At 42.3% G+C, this 15,593-nt stretch overlaps 1 protein-coding gene across 1 annotated transcript in view; it reads left to right on the forward strand.

Moving 5' to 3' along the window:
* Positions 1 to 5,921: 5,921 nt before the first annotated feature.
* gpc3 (glypican 3) overlaps positions 5,922 to 15,593 on the forward strand; it is a gene marked incomplete at its 5' end in the record, with an annotated part of 109,264 nt that continues 99,592 nt past the window's right edge. The window contains one exon of the mRNA XM_083980382.1: positions 5,922 to 6,078. Within this exon, the coding sequence (XP_083836508.1) occupies positions 5,922 to 6,078 (157 nt within the window). The remainder of the gene's footprint in view (positions 6,079 to 15,593) is intronic.

Genomic DNA, 15,593 nt, shown 5'->3' on the forward strand with positions numbered 1-15,593 from the left:
GGCGTGTACAGACTGTGCTTGATTGACAGCTGCCTGACTTGTGTTAGTTTAGCTCCTTGTTAGGTGGAGACAGCTGACAGCTTAACTACTCCCACTAGAGCATGTACTTTGACAACCTCATGTAATCACCAAACATCAGTCTGAGCACAGGTCCAGTCAGAATAAGTAACAAAGCAGAGGGCTGTGGACAGAAGCCTATTTATAGATAAACTGTTAATTTGTGTTCATCTATACATCTGATGTCCTTCATCAGTTTAATTTCCTGCAGAGATTGCATATTACCACTTTGGTTTTGTGTTTGGCCAAACTATTTTTATTTCAAACACCTTGGCTTGAACATAGAAATCCAGTTTATGAACTCATTAAATCCACATTGAACTGTGTTATGGTTTGTTTTGGCTCAGTTATTGAGCAAAGACTGTTGTTGCTCCAGGTTCATGAGGTAGTCAGGATCTCCTCTGTGCCCAGGTTCATTAAATCACTCCTCAGATCTCATCCACATATTCACACATATCTACACATCCCTTCAGCTTTTGATGAAATGTATAAAAATACAGTGGGAATGGTTGATTCATTTTAATCTGTCATTCATTGAGCAGAAATTACAAACATTCAATGATTTTATGTTTGTAAATTAAATATTGTTGAAGACTATTGACTTTGTTGTTATAGAACCTTAGAGGTCTGCTTAATGAATATTCTTGACCATTTATACCATTTCTCTAATCCTTTGTAGACTAAAAGATATATTATGTGGTGCAGCAGACTTGACTCCATATTAGTCAGTTACACATTTGGTCAGTGCAGCTTTTTCGGGTCATCAACAATGGTAAATAATAGGATATCTGTTTAACTTGTTGAAAATACAGCTTCATCTGCAGCTTGTTACTCTGAACCGAGTCGGCTCCTGTTTTCATCTTGCAGGACTTACTTATCCATATTAGATGGCTCAAACAGCCCCAGTCCTCCCAGTTGTAGCTCCTCTGTTCAAAACACTGGGACACACATTCCATCCTACCAGGAGGTGTCAACATGAGGCCTGCTCACTGGGCTGAGGCCTTTGTCTCTGTGGAGGGGTGAGGAAGCAATATCTAAATATATACAGCATATATATACACACATACATACATATACGACGTATAGGTAAATGTGTTTGTTGTCACAGCTAAATTCATACTAGACAATCTACCAAGTCCAGATTTGATGAAAAAAGCTCCCAAGTATTGGTGGCCATGATTAACCTCCTCCTCTATCAACAGCAGCTCCTGCAGATCAAACATTGGCTCAAATGAATAAAGTCAAAATGAGCAGATGCACTTTAGTTTCTCTTGAAGTCGGCCAATCAGAGGCTGCAGCAGCAGAGAAGGGCAGTATGGGAAAGTAGGTTAAAGTTCATCTGGGAAAGAAGGCAAGTAAGGCAACGCTGCAGCCCGTTCCCACAGCGCGGGGAGGGGTGGAGGGGGGTGGGGGCACCATGCACTGGAGCCTCTGCATCTCTGAGCGTTGTTGGTTTGGATCCATGTAAAGTTCACTGTGGCAAAAAACAATGCTCCAGAGTGTGTGTGTGTGAGGCGCAGGATGGAGGGACGTGTTCCTGCACAGACAGAGCAGAAGGCGGTGTGGGGGCAGGGTTTACCGGGGTCAGGGGTCAGCAGCCTCCTAGGTCTCTGTGACCAGCACGGCGCTGAACGGAGGAGCGAGGAGGTGCTGCTGGTGGAGGTGGAGGACTCTATTCAACTGTTTTCCCGGTCCATTCCGTGGACCTGCGGTCGCTCTGTCTGCGGGGGAAACTTTCCAAGAGGATGAGAGAGCTGCAGCCTGGGAAAGGTCTGAGCTCTGATGTGAGGGACACCGTGTTTTGTCCGTGACGGGATTTAAAGACCACATCCGTAAAGACTGCGTCGCCCGCGCGCCCTCTCCTCTCCTCTCCTCTCCTCCCCCACACACACCCCCACCCCCACAAAGGGAAAAACAACAAGGAAGATGCTCTCACCATTTCATGCATGACAAAACTTTTTGTGCCACAGGAAGAGTGGCAGAGAAGACACAACATCTACGGAGGAAGGTAGGTTTGCTCTAGCAGGGACTATATAGAAGACATTACCTAAATGTGTACATGTTATAGACTATAAATGGCTGTAATATGTCCTAGTAAAATGATGCAGCTAGGTGACTTCACGCCAACACTTTTCAAAGGTCTTTCTGCAGCTTCCTCCGTTTGTTCTATCACATGGGAGCGTAACGTGCTCGTCATGGTGCGTGTGACCGACATTGTTCATTAGTCAGATTCTTCTCTCTTCTGTTGTTGTTAAAATAAGTTTGTGCTCAGTGCAGCGACGTGTTGTCTCTGTTCATTCGCCCCACAGCACGTGCTCCGTAGCCTACTAATGTGTAGTAACAGTCTGACCTGTTTTCACACAACGGCACCAGTCAGACTTTATATTCTGTGTTGTTATGTTGTGTTGTTCGGTGGCGGTGAAGCCACTTCGACCAGTTATTTTACAGTTTTGACTCGGTGACTCTTTGTTGACTCGGGACAGTGAAGTTGGTCTGAGTTTGAATCGTCCATAAACATTCACAGAGTCCTCCTCCTGCTAATGTTGCTGCTGTATGTGTCGTTACGTCACCGAATCAAAGCGGATGTTGATGCATTTTTTTAATTGACGGGAGTTGATCATCATCATCACGAGGCTGTTGGCGCCACTTTGTTGTAGCCGAGCTGCACGAGGCCGCTGTTTCCCCCCCACTCTCCTCGTGAGCCTCTGTGTTCAGGCTCGACAGAAAAATACAAGCAAATGTTTTATTGTTGATTTAGAGAATCAGAGATGAAGTTTGTATTGTGCTAATAAAAGTTAAAATGAAGCCTTTAGGTTCATACTCCATCCGCGCCCGCGCGCGCCCTGCTGTGAATGGACTGTGAGCGCATGTCCTGCTTCATATAAAACATATAGCCTATACGTTTAGTCTTCTAATAGAATCAAAACGTTGGATAGCCTACTTTGTATGTAGCTATGACAAATCAAGTCAATAACAAACAGAAGGGTTTGAGGTGTTTACCGTTTCCCCACAATGTCTTATTTAATGTGATGAGGCCTCTCATTAAGTGTTATTTCCCAGTTTTTTTCTGCTACTTTTACCGCATTTTGGAATAAAACAATTCGATTTTTATTCCACTGGGGGTTTCTGTGTTTTTATAAGTTTTAGATTAGAGTTTGGTTTAGTTTATCTTACATCCCACTCCTGATTAGGGATTTTCCTCAAAGTAGATCACACACAACAGCTGCTGTAAATCCTGTTTTCATTTTTCACCTGTGAGTTATAGGAGCAGGTTAAACATTTCAACTGATTTGAATTGATTTTGTTGTGTTTCAGATGGTGGAGACTGGAAGTATGTTGCCTGGAGGAGTTGGGAGTGATCCAGCACATCAGTCTCCAGCAGACTCCCCGGCCTCCTCTGGTCCTCCAGCTAAGGTGCATCTAGTGTAGTTAGTGAAGTAGTTCAGCATCTACTGCCCTAGTTGCTCCTTCTGGCTGGAGGGCTTGTTATTCAGGCTCTGAAATATATTTCTCACCACACTTGCCCTCAAGAAAACTTTATCAGTCATGACATTCCTTATGTTTTTTTTTTTTCTTGTTTTTTTTTTGTTTTTTTTTAGAGCACTAATGCATCTTAGTTTTTAAATGTTCCTCCTGGCTCATGATGCAGCTCTAATTTAAAGAGATTAGATCAGGATATCTTCACTGCTGACTCATCTATTGTACAGAACAAAGTGGTAAAGCCATAGGACCATTTTCATTATTGTTTTTTTTCTTTTTCAATTTACTCAAATTTACTTTCAATAAAACTTTCAATTGAAGTTCAACAGTATAATATAGTATATTTTACACTTAAGCAATATAAAACTCAGATATAATTATCATTCAACCAATATTACTTTACACACAATGTTATGATCATTTTATTGTGTTTTTACTGCTGTTTTTTATTGGCTTTGTACTTCTCTTTTTACTGTTCATTGGGACTAATAAAGGGGTATCTTATCTTACTCATCTCATTTTATCTTACACCTCAGTCATACAGTTTAAACAGTAAGTGAAATAGTGAAAAATGATAACTGATTATATTGAAGATTATTTTTCAGATTTCATATTTGACTGGGATTCTTGTTTCAGCAGTGCAACGTTCAAGAAAATGTAACTGCGCCAAATGAAAGTATAGCCTACAGTATATACCAGTTTACATTTGCATGATAAACTAAGGCTGTATCATGCTCTTTCAGTGTGATTTTAATGTGTAGTTGAGAAAAAGCTCTAATGAGTCAACATTTGATTTTTTTCATTTTGCATAAACACGCAAGTGAATAAATTACTGTACTTGTGCGACATTTATTTACATTCATCAGTGTGTTTGTCACAGGTTATTTTAATGACTCATGACTTTTCTGAAGGCTGAATATGTTGTTGACTCTGCAGTTCAAAAGTGCTCACAGTGCAGGTAGTACACACTCATCTACTGCAGTTTGTGCACTTCAGGTATTGCTGGTCACATTGCCTCTTGGCTCACACTGAGCTCCTGGTATCTGAAGCTGAAATTAGCTGGGTTTACAGCGAGTTTTGTTGGTTTGCTCTCAGCTGCTGCCAGTCTCTGCTGTGCAAATCCATGCAAAGCTCTCTGTTTCTCAGACGTCCAGCCAAAGGAAGAGATACAGTATATGGGTTTTGTTTTCTGTTCCTCCAAGCTTTGAAGAACACTTGAAAGAGTGAAATTCTCACTCAGCATAGGCGCAGCTGTTGTTTCCCCCCCTCTGTTTGACTCAACAGGCATCTTAACATTAAATTTCTCTGACATTGCTCTTTGTCTCGCTGTTTTCGGGTGGATGACTCCGCAATTTCAACGCTTGACACATTGAAAGAAATTGCACAGTATCCATCTGCAATCCGCCAGATGTTTTGAGCAGCTTCCCGTTCATTAGGTGGTGCTAATGAGTGTGGAGATGTTTAAGAGTAGCTGCAAAAACAGATGTGCTTTTTCTCCGACTTAATGAACTTCTTGCAGAGAGGGTGAGTAATGTTTCTGGCCTCGCGGAAAGTGAACACTAGATGGCACCATTTAAGCTTTATTGGCTCTTTGGAGCTGAGTGGAAGTGAAGAGATTATCCACTTTGGATGAGAAGCTGCTTTCAGGTAATGTTACTGAATTAGTTATTAAAGATGATTTGTGATTGGTTATGTTCGCTCATTCTGGTGCAGCTCTCTGTGTATTTGTCATACTCACTTTCTCCATGTGGCTGAATAATAAAAGCAGTTTTTTTAACCTCATACACGCCTATGTCATTTTCATTATAATATATGTGCATCTCGTGGCCACATTAATCCCCTCCGTTAGAAACTGTAGGTTCTGCGCCCTAATTGCCTCCTGTAACGCACACAGTCATCCATCTACCACGACAACAGCTGGCGCACTACATGAATCCCCTCCTTATATCACCGCTCCTGCAGCCGCACACAGCCACTGTATCAGCTCGCATCACTGCCGCTACACGAGAGGGCACATCTCGTAGTACGCGCAGGTTCACGCCGTGGCGCGCGCTTATGGTAGGAGCGCGCGCGCGCATGTATCTGGGGGTTCTTCATCGGTGCAGCTCGCTGAGGAATCAGTGTCGCAAGTGAGGAGGGACTCTTTCAAGTTGTGAGCATCGTGCAGCTTCACCAAGAGGCGCAGCCGACCAGCTTCCAGGAGGACGGAGGGTTCAGGAGGAACAAACCCGGAGAGGAAGCGGAGGAGGATGCTGAGCCGAGCAAATCCAGGAGCTGCAGCTTCACCTCATCACAGCGCAACCGGCGGATCCTCCTGTAACTTTTAATGTGCTGAAGTTAATCTCAGCTCTTTTTGTTGCTCTGCTGTGTCTGGTTCGGCTGCCATGGTTGGTTCGTCAGCCCGCGGTGCGCTCTTCCTGTGCGCCTTCCTCCAGCTGTTCCCCCTGCCCGGCGGACAGGTGCCAAACTGCCAGGAGGTGCGCACAGTGTTTCAGTCTCTGCACCCGGGCTCCAAATGGGTCCCCGAAAACCCGGTGTCAGGTAACTCATCAACTCCTAGATTTATTAGTGTTTTGTAATTCCGTGCTTTACGCACGCGGTGCGGGGTCACCGCACATCTGTGGGTTGAAATAGATTTAAGCTCTGATTGCAAACACTCATCATCATCTCCACTGTTCAGTTTCAGGGGACAAAACCATTACAACAGTTTCTCTTTTAAAGGCTGCTGACCTCTCCAGTATCAGCGCAGAGAGCCAACCCACACACACTCTCCACGCCTCTGGCTCTACATTTACCAACCTGCTCTGCAAAATCTATTGGCCGCGTTAAGTGTCTTGTTAAACTGCAGGTTACATTTGATGCACTACCAGTAACTGTTAAATAACAGCCTGCAGAATCTATTTGTTCTAGTATCGATCCAAACATGGGCCCAGGAAACCTTTCCCTTTGTCCAACTTAAATTTAGTCAGTTCTTTGAAACATGGGGTGCAAGTATCAGCATCTTTTTTTATATGTTATGTGGGTCTGAATCTCCTGCTTTGGTTTACAGCTTGTTCTCTTGTTCAGTGCTGTAGATGATGATGATGGAGTGCACACACAAAGAAAAAGATCAGCACCGGTGATTAATAGTCTTGTTCCAGGCTGTGGTCTCTTATTGGCAGCTTTTCCTGGACCACATTGTCACTGAATATAGATTGGTAGTGTGATATGAATTGTGACCACCCTGGAAACAATTTAGTAAAAGATGCAACTCTCCAAAGAGGATAATTATTGTTCCATGGAGCTCAAATGTCACTCAGGTCTCTGCGGGACAGAGGAACAAGTCCCAAGCCTGTTTTGCAGCAACACATGTATGTTGGTATACCGCCTGTTGCATGCATTCTGATTCAGTATGTAAATTGAGATCTCTCTCATGTGGCCGAGTTGCAGCCAGCTGCAAAATGTTAATTGGGTGTTTTGGTGTCACGTCAGCACGGGGAAGTGCTCCGGGTTAAGTGTTTTCTCTCCTTTTTTCACTCATCTCACTCCCACCTGATTTCGAGGAGTTTACCAAATAACACTAAATGTTCAGTGAACATGAAAGAGTGTAACCAATTGCAAAAAATGCTTCGAATCAATCAGTGGGAGAGATGTGCAGAGCGCTTTGAAGCATGTTTGGTCATGCTTCCTCTACCACATATTAATCTGCCATCTGTGGGTGCATGCAGCTGCATCCACTGAGCCCTACATTTCTCCATGTATCATCTTTAGTCACACGCCCTCCACCTATAGGCCATCAAGCACTTTATCTGCCAGCCAAAGGGGATAGTCATCACAGCAGGCCCAGAGAAATTATTTAGCCTCCTGAAATCTGAGGCTGGACGCCACACACACAAACACACACACACACACACACACACACACACACACACACACACACACACACACACACACACACACACACACACACACACACACACACACACACACACACACACACACACACACACACACACACACACACACACACACACACACCACACAACTCAAACCATTACTTACACTGGAAATCAATTCACCAGTCAGCCAAAGGACAATTCATCCTGGCCAGTTTGAGTGTAGTTTGGTTTACACTTTCCTGTGATGCCAGTGAATCATCTGCTGCAGAATAAGTGCAGGTTTTATTAAGTGACTCGGGATAACACATTACACCGATACGTGTTCGATAAATACAAGATTCACAAACCTTTTAACAATAATGCTGTGTCTGGGCTTTTAGAGACATTAGGTCCTTTGGACCACACCTCGACACTGTTTTTATCAGCTTCGTGTTGCTTGTCCTATTATTAACCTTATTCTGAACTGAAATCTGCTGCTGCAGACAGTGACACATTAACTGTATATGTCTGAAAAATAGGTAAATCTAAACAGAGGATTTTATATTCTGTATGTGTGATAGGCGCTGACAGGCCCCAGGTTCACCTCCGTCCTACTGAGCCTCAAATGACAAAAGGTTTGTCAAGATGTTATTCATACAGTCTGCCTTAAAACAATAACCCCACAGTACCCAGACATCAGAATTAAACGTGTTTCTCTTTTTACACTAGATTTTTATAAAGATTCACATCATCAACCATTTAGTGCAAAATCCCCTCTTTGTGTCTCTTTTATTGCAGCTGAACTGAATAAAACTGTAAAACACTAAAGGAAGTTTATAAAAAGCATAATTTTAGAAGATAGGCTTTCCTCTGACTGCTGAAGCCTCATATCAGCCCCAGAGTTAACGTTCAAATATTTTCTTTGCACACAACAAGGACTGTTTTGTGCTTTATCACCTACACTAGAAGTGCATAGTTTTGATAATGGTTAGTGTGAACAGGAGGAATTAGGCTATAGTAAAAACCTGTTTCAACTCCATAGGGCCTATTGTTCTACACCCAGAGGCTAATATGGTTCATGGCGACATTCCAGCAAGACAAGCAGTGTCCAGCCGAAGCTAAAAATAGACATGAATTAGTGATATTCTCCATAGTGCTGATCTCAGAGCAGCGCTCTGACCCATAAAGAACCTATAGCCTGTTTACAGTCTTTGGTTTATATCCAGCGTATCTTCTACTGCCCACTAGTGGTGCCATCTGTGTACTGTCCCTAAACGCTGTCATATAGATCTGGATCTACCTGTCTCACTGATGAAGGCTGAGGGTGCATTGAGGCTGTTGTTGATCTTTGGATCCTCAACAGGTGTAGGTGACCTACCGTAGTCTGAACCTGGGAAGCTCACGCAGCCTCTACTGCTCTGAGATCAGGTGGCTATATGTTAGTGCAGTGCACCATGCATGCGCAGACATGTAGGCTACAGAAACTAAACGGTAGGCGGGAGCGTGCCTATGTTCCCACAGCCCTATGTTCCCTCAGCCCTATGTTCCCACAGCCCTATGTTCCCTCAGCCCTACAGCCCTATGTTCCCTCATTTCTAAGGTTTTTTTTTTCTTTCCAAAATTAGGCCCTATGTTCCCACATTTCCTTTATGATCAATTTGCATCAGATTTTATCCCCATTTCTCCCAATTTTGTAGTCAATTACACCCAACCTATTATCCAGTAGCAGTTGACTACAGATGTAATGTAGCTTAATCTGGGAACATAGGGCCCTGGGAACATAGGGCTGACCCCTTCCAACACCGCTACTCCAACATAGGGTTGAGTGATGAACCCTTATACCGAAATTAAACCCACCTCCATGAGTTAGTGCAATTTAAACAACAAACTTCTACAGTAGTAGGTACAAATAGTCGTAGTAGTAGTAAACAAAGCATTAGAAAGTTTGTACAGTAAGTACACCAGGAATTCCGGACATTATTAGTGGGGTAATTTAAGATAGCTGCTTGGTAACATTAGCGCCATTCGGTTAATAGCGGTAACTCGACCACTGTTCGAGCAAGGGAAAACAAGCTTCTGGGGGGGGGGTTGGCTCAAGGTCATGGTGCAAAGGACCCTAGGTTGAAATTACTCTCAGGTTGAATCATCCCTTTAAAATAAAAATGACTTGACTTAGAGTTTCATTTTGAGAAAATTCTTAGAAATAAGAAAAATCTTAGAAATGAGGCAACATAAACCTGAGGGAACATAGGGCTGTGGGAACATAAGGCTGAGGGAACATAGGGCTGTGGGAACATAGGGCCTAATTTTCAAAATTTTCAGTGAAAAAAAAATTCTTAGAAATGAGGGAACATAGGGCTGTGGGATCATTGGGCTGTGGGAACATAGGGCTGACCCCACGGTGGGCTATAGCCTACCACTGATATTCCGATCCGATATCAAGTAAATCCAAAAGTGTTTTTTTTTCTTTTTTCAAAAGTTTATGTGTGAAGAGGGAGGAAGCAAAAAAAAAAAGACAGTTTCAAATTAATGCAATGACACTAAAACACAGAGTGTAATGGTGTAAACATTTTTGCAAATTTAGAACATAGATTTGGGTACTACCCCCCCCCCCCCCCCCCCCCACCAGAGTGTTTGAAGGGGCGCATTGATTTACACAATCGTGGTTTGCCTCACAGGCGGAAGCAGATAGTCCCTTCCGACCGCCGAGAGTTGGTCGAATAGCGAAGTGTGTAACTTAGCCTACTGTGAAGAAAATAATTGTTAACCACAAATAAGTCCAGACTGGTGATATTATTGATACTTTATTATGAGTATCGATTCCAAAACGGAAACATGTGGTATCGAAAGTATCCATACTTGAGTATCTATCCAGTGTTACTATGGCGGAGGCGGCAGCCAGACCCTCTTGCGGCAAGTAAAGTTAGCTAAACCAACAGATTTCACTGATTTATTATTGCAGCGCAGCAGTTTGAGGAATTGAAGACAATGCAGTGTTACACATGCAGCACAGCTCCTGGCGGGAAGAGACGAGTGCGTCGGCTGGGAGAGAGAGAGAGGAAGAAGAACCTGCGAGTCTGACACTCAGCTAGTTAGCTAATAGTTAGCAGCAGAGCTAAGTTCACGTTAATGTTTTTTTTTTTTTTTAAACGTCACGACTCCCGTGGACCGGCGGGTGTGTCAGCCACAGTCCAACCACACCAGCCAGGTGAGAGCAGCACTAAAGCTGAGAATGGAGTGTGTTACTGTCAGTTATATGTTGCATATTACCATTAATGTGAGTGTGATGTGATTTTCCTCCATAGCTACTGCTCATTTGATGCATTTACTTTCCATTCAGAAAAATAATCCTTGTTGTGAGCCAGGAAAGAAAAGAGAAAGACCACCATAGGGCTGTCACAATCATGAAATTTTAGTTAACAATCAATTACCATAGATAATTGCGATTAAAAATCATTTTATGCCACTATTATAATATAAGCCTAAACATGGATAATAATACACATAGTCCTACACTTTATGAAAAAGAACAGCCACTTATTGACATTAAATATTGGAACAAATAAACATTGCATTTCTGTTTGACTTTATGCTTTGCAACTGGATCCATGATGCTAATGTCAATATGCTCATTGAAATGTGGTCCTCCAATATGAACAGTTTGTGGCACTGTGTCATTAAACCACAGAGGAAGGAGGAGGTGCAATGTGATTATGTCACGTGGAAATAGTGATGGAAATATGACATATCTGTTAGTTTAATCAAGCTGTTTTTATACGGATGAATGAAAACAGTTTTAACTATGCAAATAATTGCAGTCACTTGTGAATAGGCAGTCATGGATGGTCTCGAAATACAATATAGGGAATTTCCATAAAATATACACACTGATAAAATAAAAACATAAATGAAATATGTAAAACCTACTAGCAGTTTCAAATATTGTCATACGTCTAGCCTATTATACAAATAACATTTGCTTTATTGGCATATGTAATGTAAATGGACTCATCCCAAAGTCCCAAAGTCAGAGTTTTACCATGGATATAATGTAATAATAACAGATCCTTGTATAGGTCATATGGCCACATAACTTTTAAACATATATGTCAGATATTACACGTCTGCATGGACTTTACAGATCTATCTTTTAAACCTCTGAGGAAAAACAAAGCTTCCTAACGTGTGCCCTGTATCAGCGCTGGGAGTAAAATAAAGTAGAAATGAAACAAATGAAACTGATTTTCTCCTAAACCCTCATAGTCCAAGTGAGATCTCAGGACCTCCCTTTATGAAGCGCTGCAGTTAAAGTCGCAGTTAGAGCAAAGCACCGTTAGTACGTGACAACTGGACAGATTTACTCACTCACTGTTAATTGTAAAATTAAATCCAAAACGGTGTTTAGATTTTCATAAAACATCCCAGATAATTCAGCTAATGGGGTGAGATCTGCAGTGAGGACATGGAGCGGCCTTGGCTGGGCCACATCGAGTCTTTCATCCAGTAATGCTTGTGAGGACACATAATGTGCAAATCCACAGCTTAAAGACGTTAACCTTGTAAAATTTGTGATTCATCTGATGGAATAATGCTGAGATTCCCGACCTTTGTGGACTGTGACCTTGTTATCTAAAAGATCACAGAGTGATTTGTTTCCTCTTGTGTTATATAAGCATCAAAAATTTCCAGCAAATTTTCACCAAAAAAAAACAAAAACGTATTGACTGGAGGTGGCACTGATAAAATCCACATAATTTGATGAAGCACGAGCTTGTAGTTTGTGTGAGGTCCTGAACGCCACTGGAATCATTAAATATTGATCGTTTTTCAGTGTCCAGTTGCAAAACCAAACATTAAATCATTAACAATAATCACATTGGCTGCCTCTCTAATAATAACATTATCATTACATTTTCAGCCTCTGTTTCTCCCCTGCTGCTCAGAGGTGAGGTTTAATGGCCGAAGTGAAAGCGACTGTGACCATGGTCTCTCTTGTTTAGCAACCAGCTGCAGTTTGACCGCAGCCTTTATGTTTTTTCTTGACGCCGTCTATCACTGAGATCGCTTCGATCAATTTCATACACTTGAGCAGGTTTCAGAAGCTGATCTTTAGTGCAGCGATCCAGAAACCCCTCATGTGGAGCAGTGACTAAATCATCTCTCCCTGCCGTGATGCACTGGAATTAGAGACAGAGAATAAAAAAAACACACCACAGAACCAACACATCAACTACTGCACCAACTGAGTGATCCTGTTCACCTTGTTAATGTCCACCTGGGACTACAGATGAAAAATAAGCAGTCATAGCTAAATCTGATGCAACCATCTCATTTCTTGTAAATGATTAATGTTATTGCACACTGCCCCTTGATAAATTAAATAAACTAAATGAAATAAACTTAACCTGCACAGCAAAAAAAAGAAAAAAATAGCACCCGCCCGAACCCGTTGACATTCTCACAGGATGGAAGGAGTCGTCACATGCAACATTTTTTTTGGTTGTCCATCATTATCCTTTCCAATATTAAAGTAAAAAAAAAAAAAAAATCAAAATTGACATCATTAATGAGTCAGTGTCTGTGTACTGTAGGAAGGATTTCCAGCTCCTCCACATCTGTCTTAATGAGCTGATTTTATTTTCTCACAAAAGCTTCAACCATGCCGTCACTTGTAATATATTTATTTCTTATTATTTATTTTATTCAGGCACAAGTACGTCTTCTGTTAATATTGTGAACTTTATGCTCACTAGAAGTTTGGCTTGTAAATGCAGAACAGAGGGTCTCATTTAACACGAGCTCTTCACTGAGGCGTACAGCAAATGAAAAATTGATGAAATCAAATGCAGTGGATGGTTGGCTGAGATTTGACTGGGGAAGTATCACTTTCTCTCTCTCTCAGTGTGTGTGTGTGTGTTCGAAGGAGATGTGAAGCAGCCTGTATTGATATGGAGTATTGTGCGGGGGAGGTGGCTGATTCAGGGAGATGTCCGCAGGAAGGCAGAGCTGAATTCTAATAATGCTGCATGTGGTGCCAGGGGGCAAAACACCAAAAAAAAAAAAAAAAAACGTAACAAAACAAAAGCTGAAGTTTTTCCCTCCTCCAGCGCGAAGTGAAAGCAGAGAAACATCACAACAACAGCGTCGATATGAAAACAACTCACACATCTGTAGGAGTAGTAGCACTCGTATCCGTGCTGCTGTGGGTGGGTGAAGTGTCTGAGGGTTGAAATGGAGGCAGCGGTGTCAGGTCACTCCACCGAGCCGTCATGTTAGAGCAGAGCCCACCACTTACCCCGGGACATGAGTGTGAAAGTGTGAGTGGAGGACGTGGTCCGTCCCTGACAGCAGCATCTGACCTGCTTCATGCGAGCAGCAGCACATTCACACTAAGTGGAGGAGTAATACTAGTTTCGCTGGAGGCTGAGGTGACAGCTGCCACTTACTTCAACAGAAACTCCTAAACCAAGACTTTCTCTTTCTTTCACTTTCGCCTTCTTCTTCTTCTTCTTCTCGTTGTTTTGGCTGCGAGCTGAAACGACCACATCTTCATGTTGCTTGATGTTTCGTTAGTGGGAGGACAAAGAAAGGTCTGGAGGACAAGGACCTCTCAGTAATTAGCTGTAGGGGCGTTTGTTTATCACGAACAACAAAGAACAGACGCCGGCGCTGCAGAAATGACACCGGACATGCACGACTAATGGGTGGATCAGTTTGACCTGTGCCACCGGCTCTTTTTGTCTAATTAAGTGCTGATTTGTGTTTTGTTTATGCAGTTTTTCTCTCTCTAATGAAGGGCTCCTGTGCTTCAGTGTGTACACTTAAAAAAAACTCTCTCCCATTCATGCTTCCAGCTCCCAAATTATTGCTTCATCAAACGGTTTTAAGTGGAGCAGTGAGCAAAGCACTAAAAATACAGAGAGCAATTGTAATCCCCAGTAGCTAATGATATTAATATTCCTTAGGTTGGTTGTAAATTGCGTTATCTTCATTTCATTTATTGTCTCTACAAAGTGACACCGGCTTATTTTGCCCCGGAGAGGAAGCCATGGAGTCCCACACGCTTCCCACTCCACTCTGGGAGCTGATGTTTAATTTATGCTCATAATGAACATCTTTTAACATATTCTATATCTTAATACAACTTGTTTTTCCCCCATGGTCTCCATCATTAAACTTGCATAGTGATAGCTTTCTAATTGGTTCAGGGAAAACTTGAGAGATACACAGTGTATCTGTGGCTGGAGTCCCCGAGCTTGTTAAAGATGTGAGGAGAGGGACTCCTGCTGTCATCTGTGTGGACACAGGAACGGTCTGAGGAGCAGGCTGCAGTTTACTACGCAGAAAACTTTTCCCAATCATGAACAGTGTTGGGCATGTTCATTTTCAAAAGTAATTAGTTTTAGTTGCTAGTTACTTTCCCCAAGAAGTTAGTAAATGAATTACTACATTATAAAAGTAGCTAATTACCAGAAAAGTAACTATTGCATTACTTTTTTATAAAATGCACAAATATGTCAAATTACTTGGACTGTCACTGATGGTGAGAGAAGCAGCCAAAGGCTTGAGATCAGTGTGATCAGAGACCTTGACACTCATGAAAATGGCAGCTGCTCTGCATGTTGAATCGTCTGGCTCGCTGTTTCAGCCTATCGATTGAAAGTACATATCAGTTAAAGGCGTCACCTTGAGCTGAGATTGTATGTTGGGGGGGAAATTTACATCTAAATTGCTCCAGGCTCGCACTGTGTCTCTCTTCATTTAGTGGCCATCAGGACACAAAAATCGACTAATTAACTAATAAGAGACTGATGGAAAGGTGCTTCACCGCCTGGTTTTTCTATTAAACTCAAGGTAGGCGAAGTGAAACAAGCTCAGAGGGAAAAACTCTGCACGAATGATGAGGGATGAAAAAACGAAAGAAAGAAAGCAGAGGGAGGAGAAAGAGCTGAGCCTAAAGCAAAGTCGAGAAGCAGGAAGCTTATTCCCAAGCGATGTGTCAATCAGAGAGAAGGCTTTATTTAGACGCTGTGATTTTATTATTTGTGAGACTCTACGGGGAATCGTTTTCCCCGCCGAATCCCTCACTTATTCCTCACCGCCGTGGAACTTGTGTAATGAAACGCATTTATCATCTGCAAAACGACAAAAGTGCAGATGAAACTGTCTGTTTTGCCGGAGATAATTGCCAAATCCCCG

This window comes from Trachurus trachurus, assembly GCF_905171665.1.
Source record: "Trachurus trachurus genome assembly, chromosome: 10".
Taxonomy (NCBI): domain Eukaryota; kingdom Metazoa; phylum Chordata; class Actinopteri; order Carangiformes; family Carangidae; genus Trachurus; species Trachurus trachurus.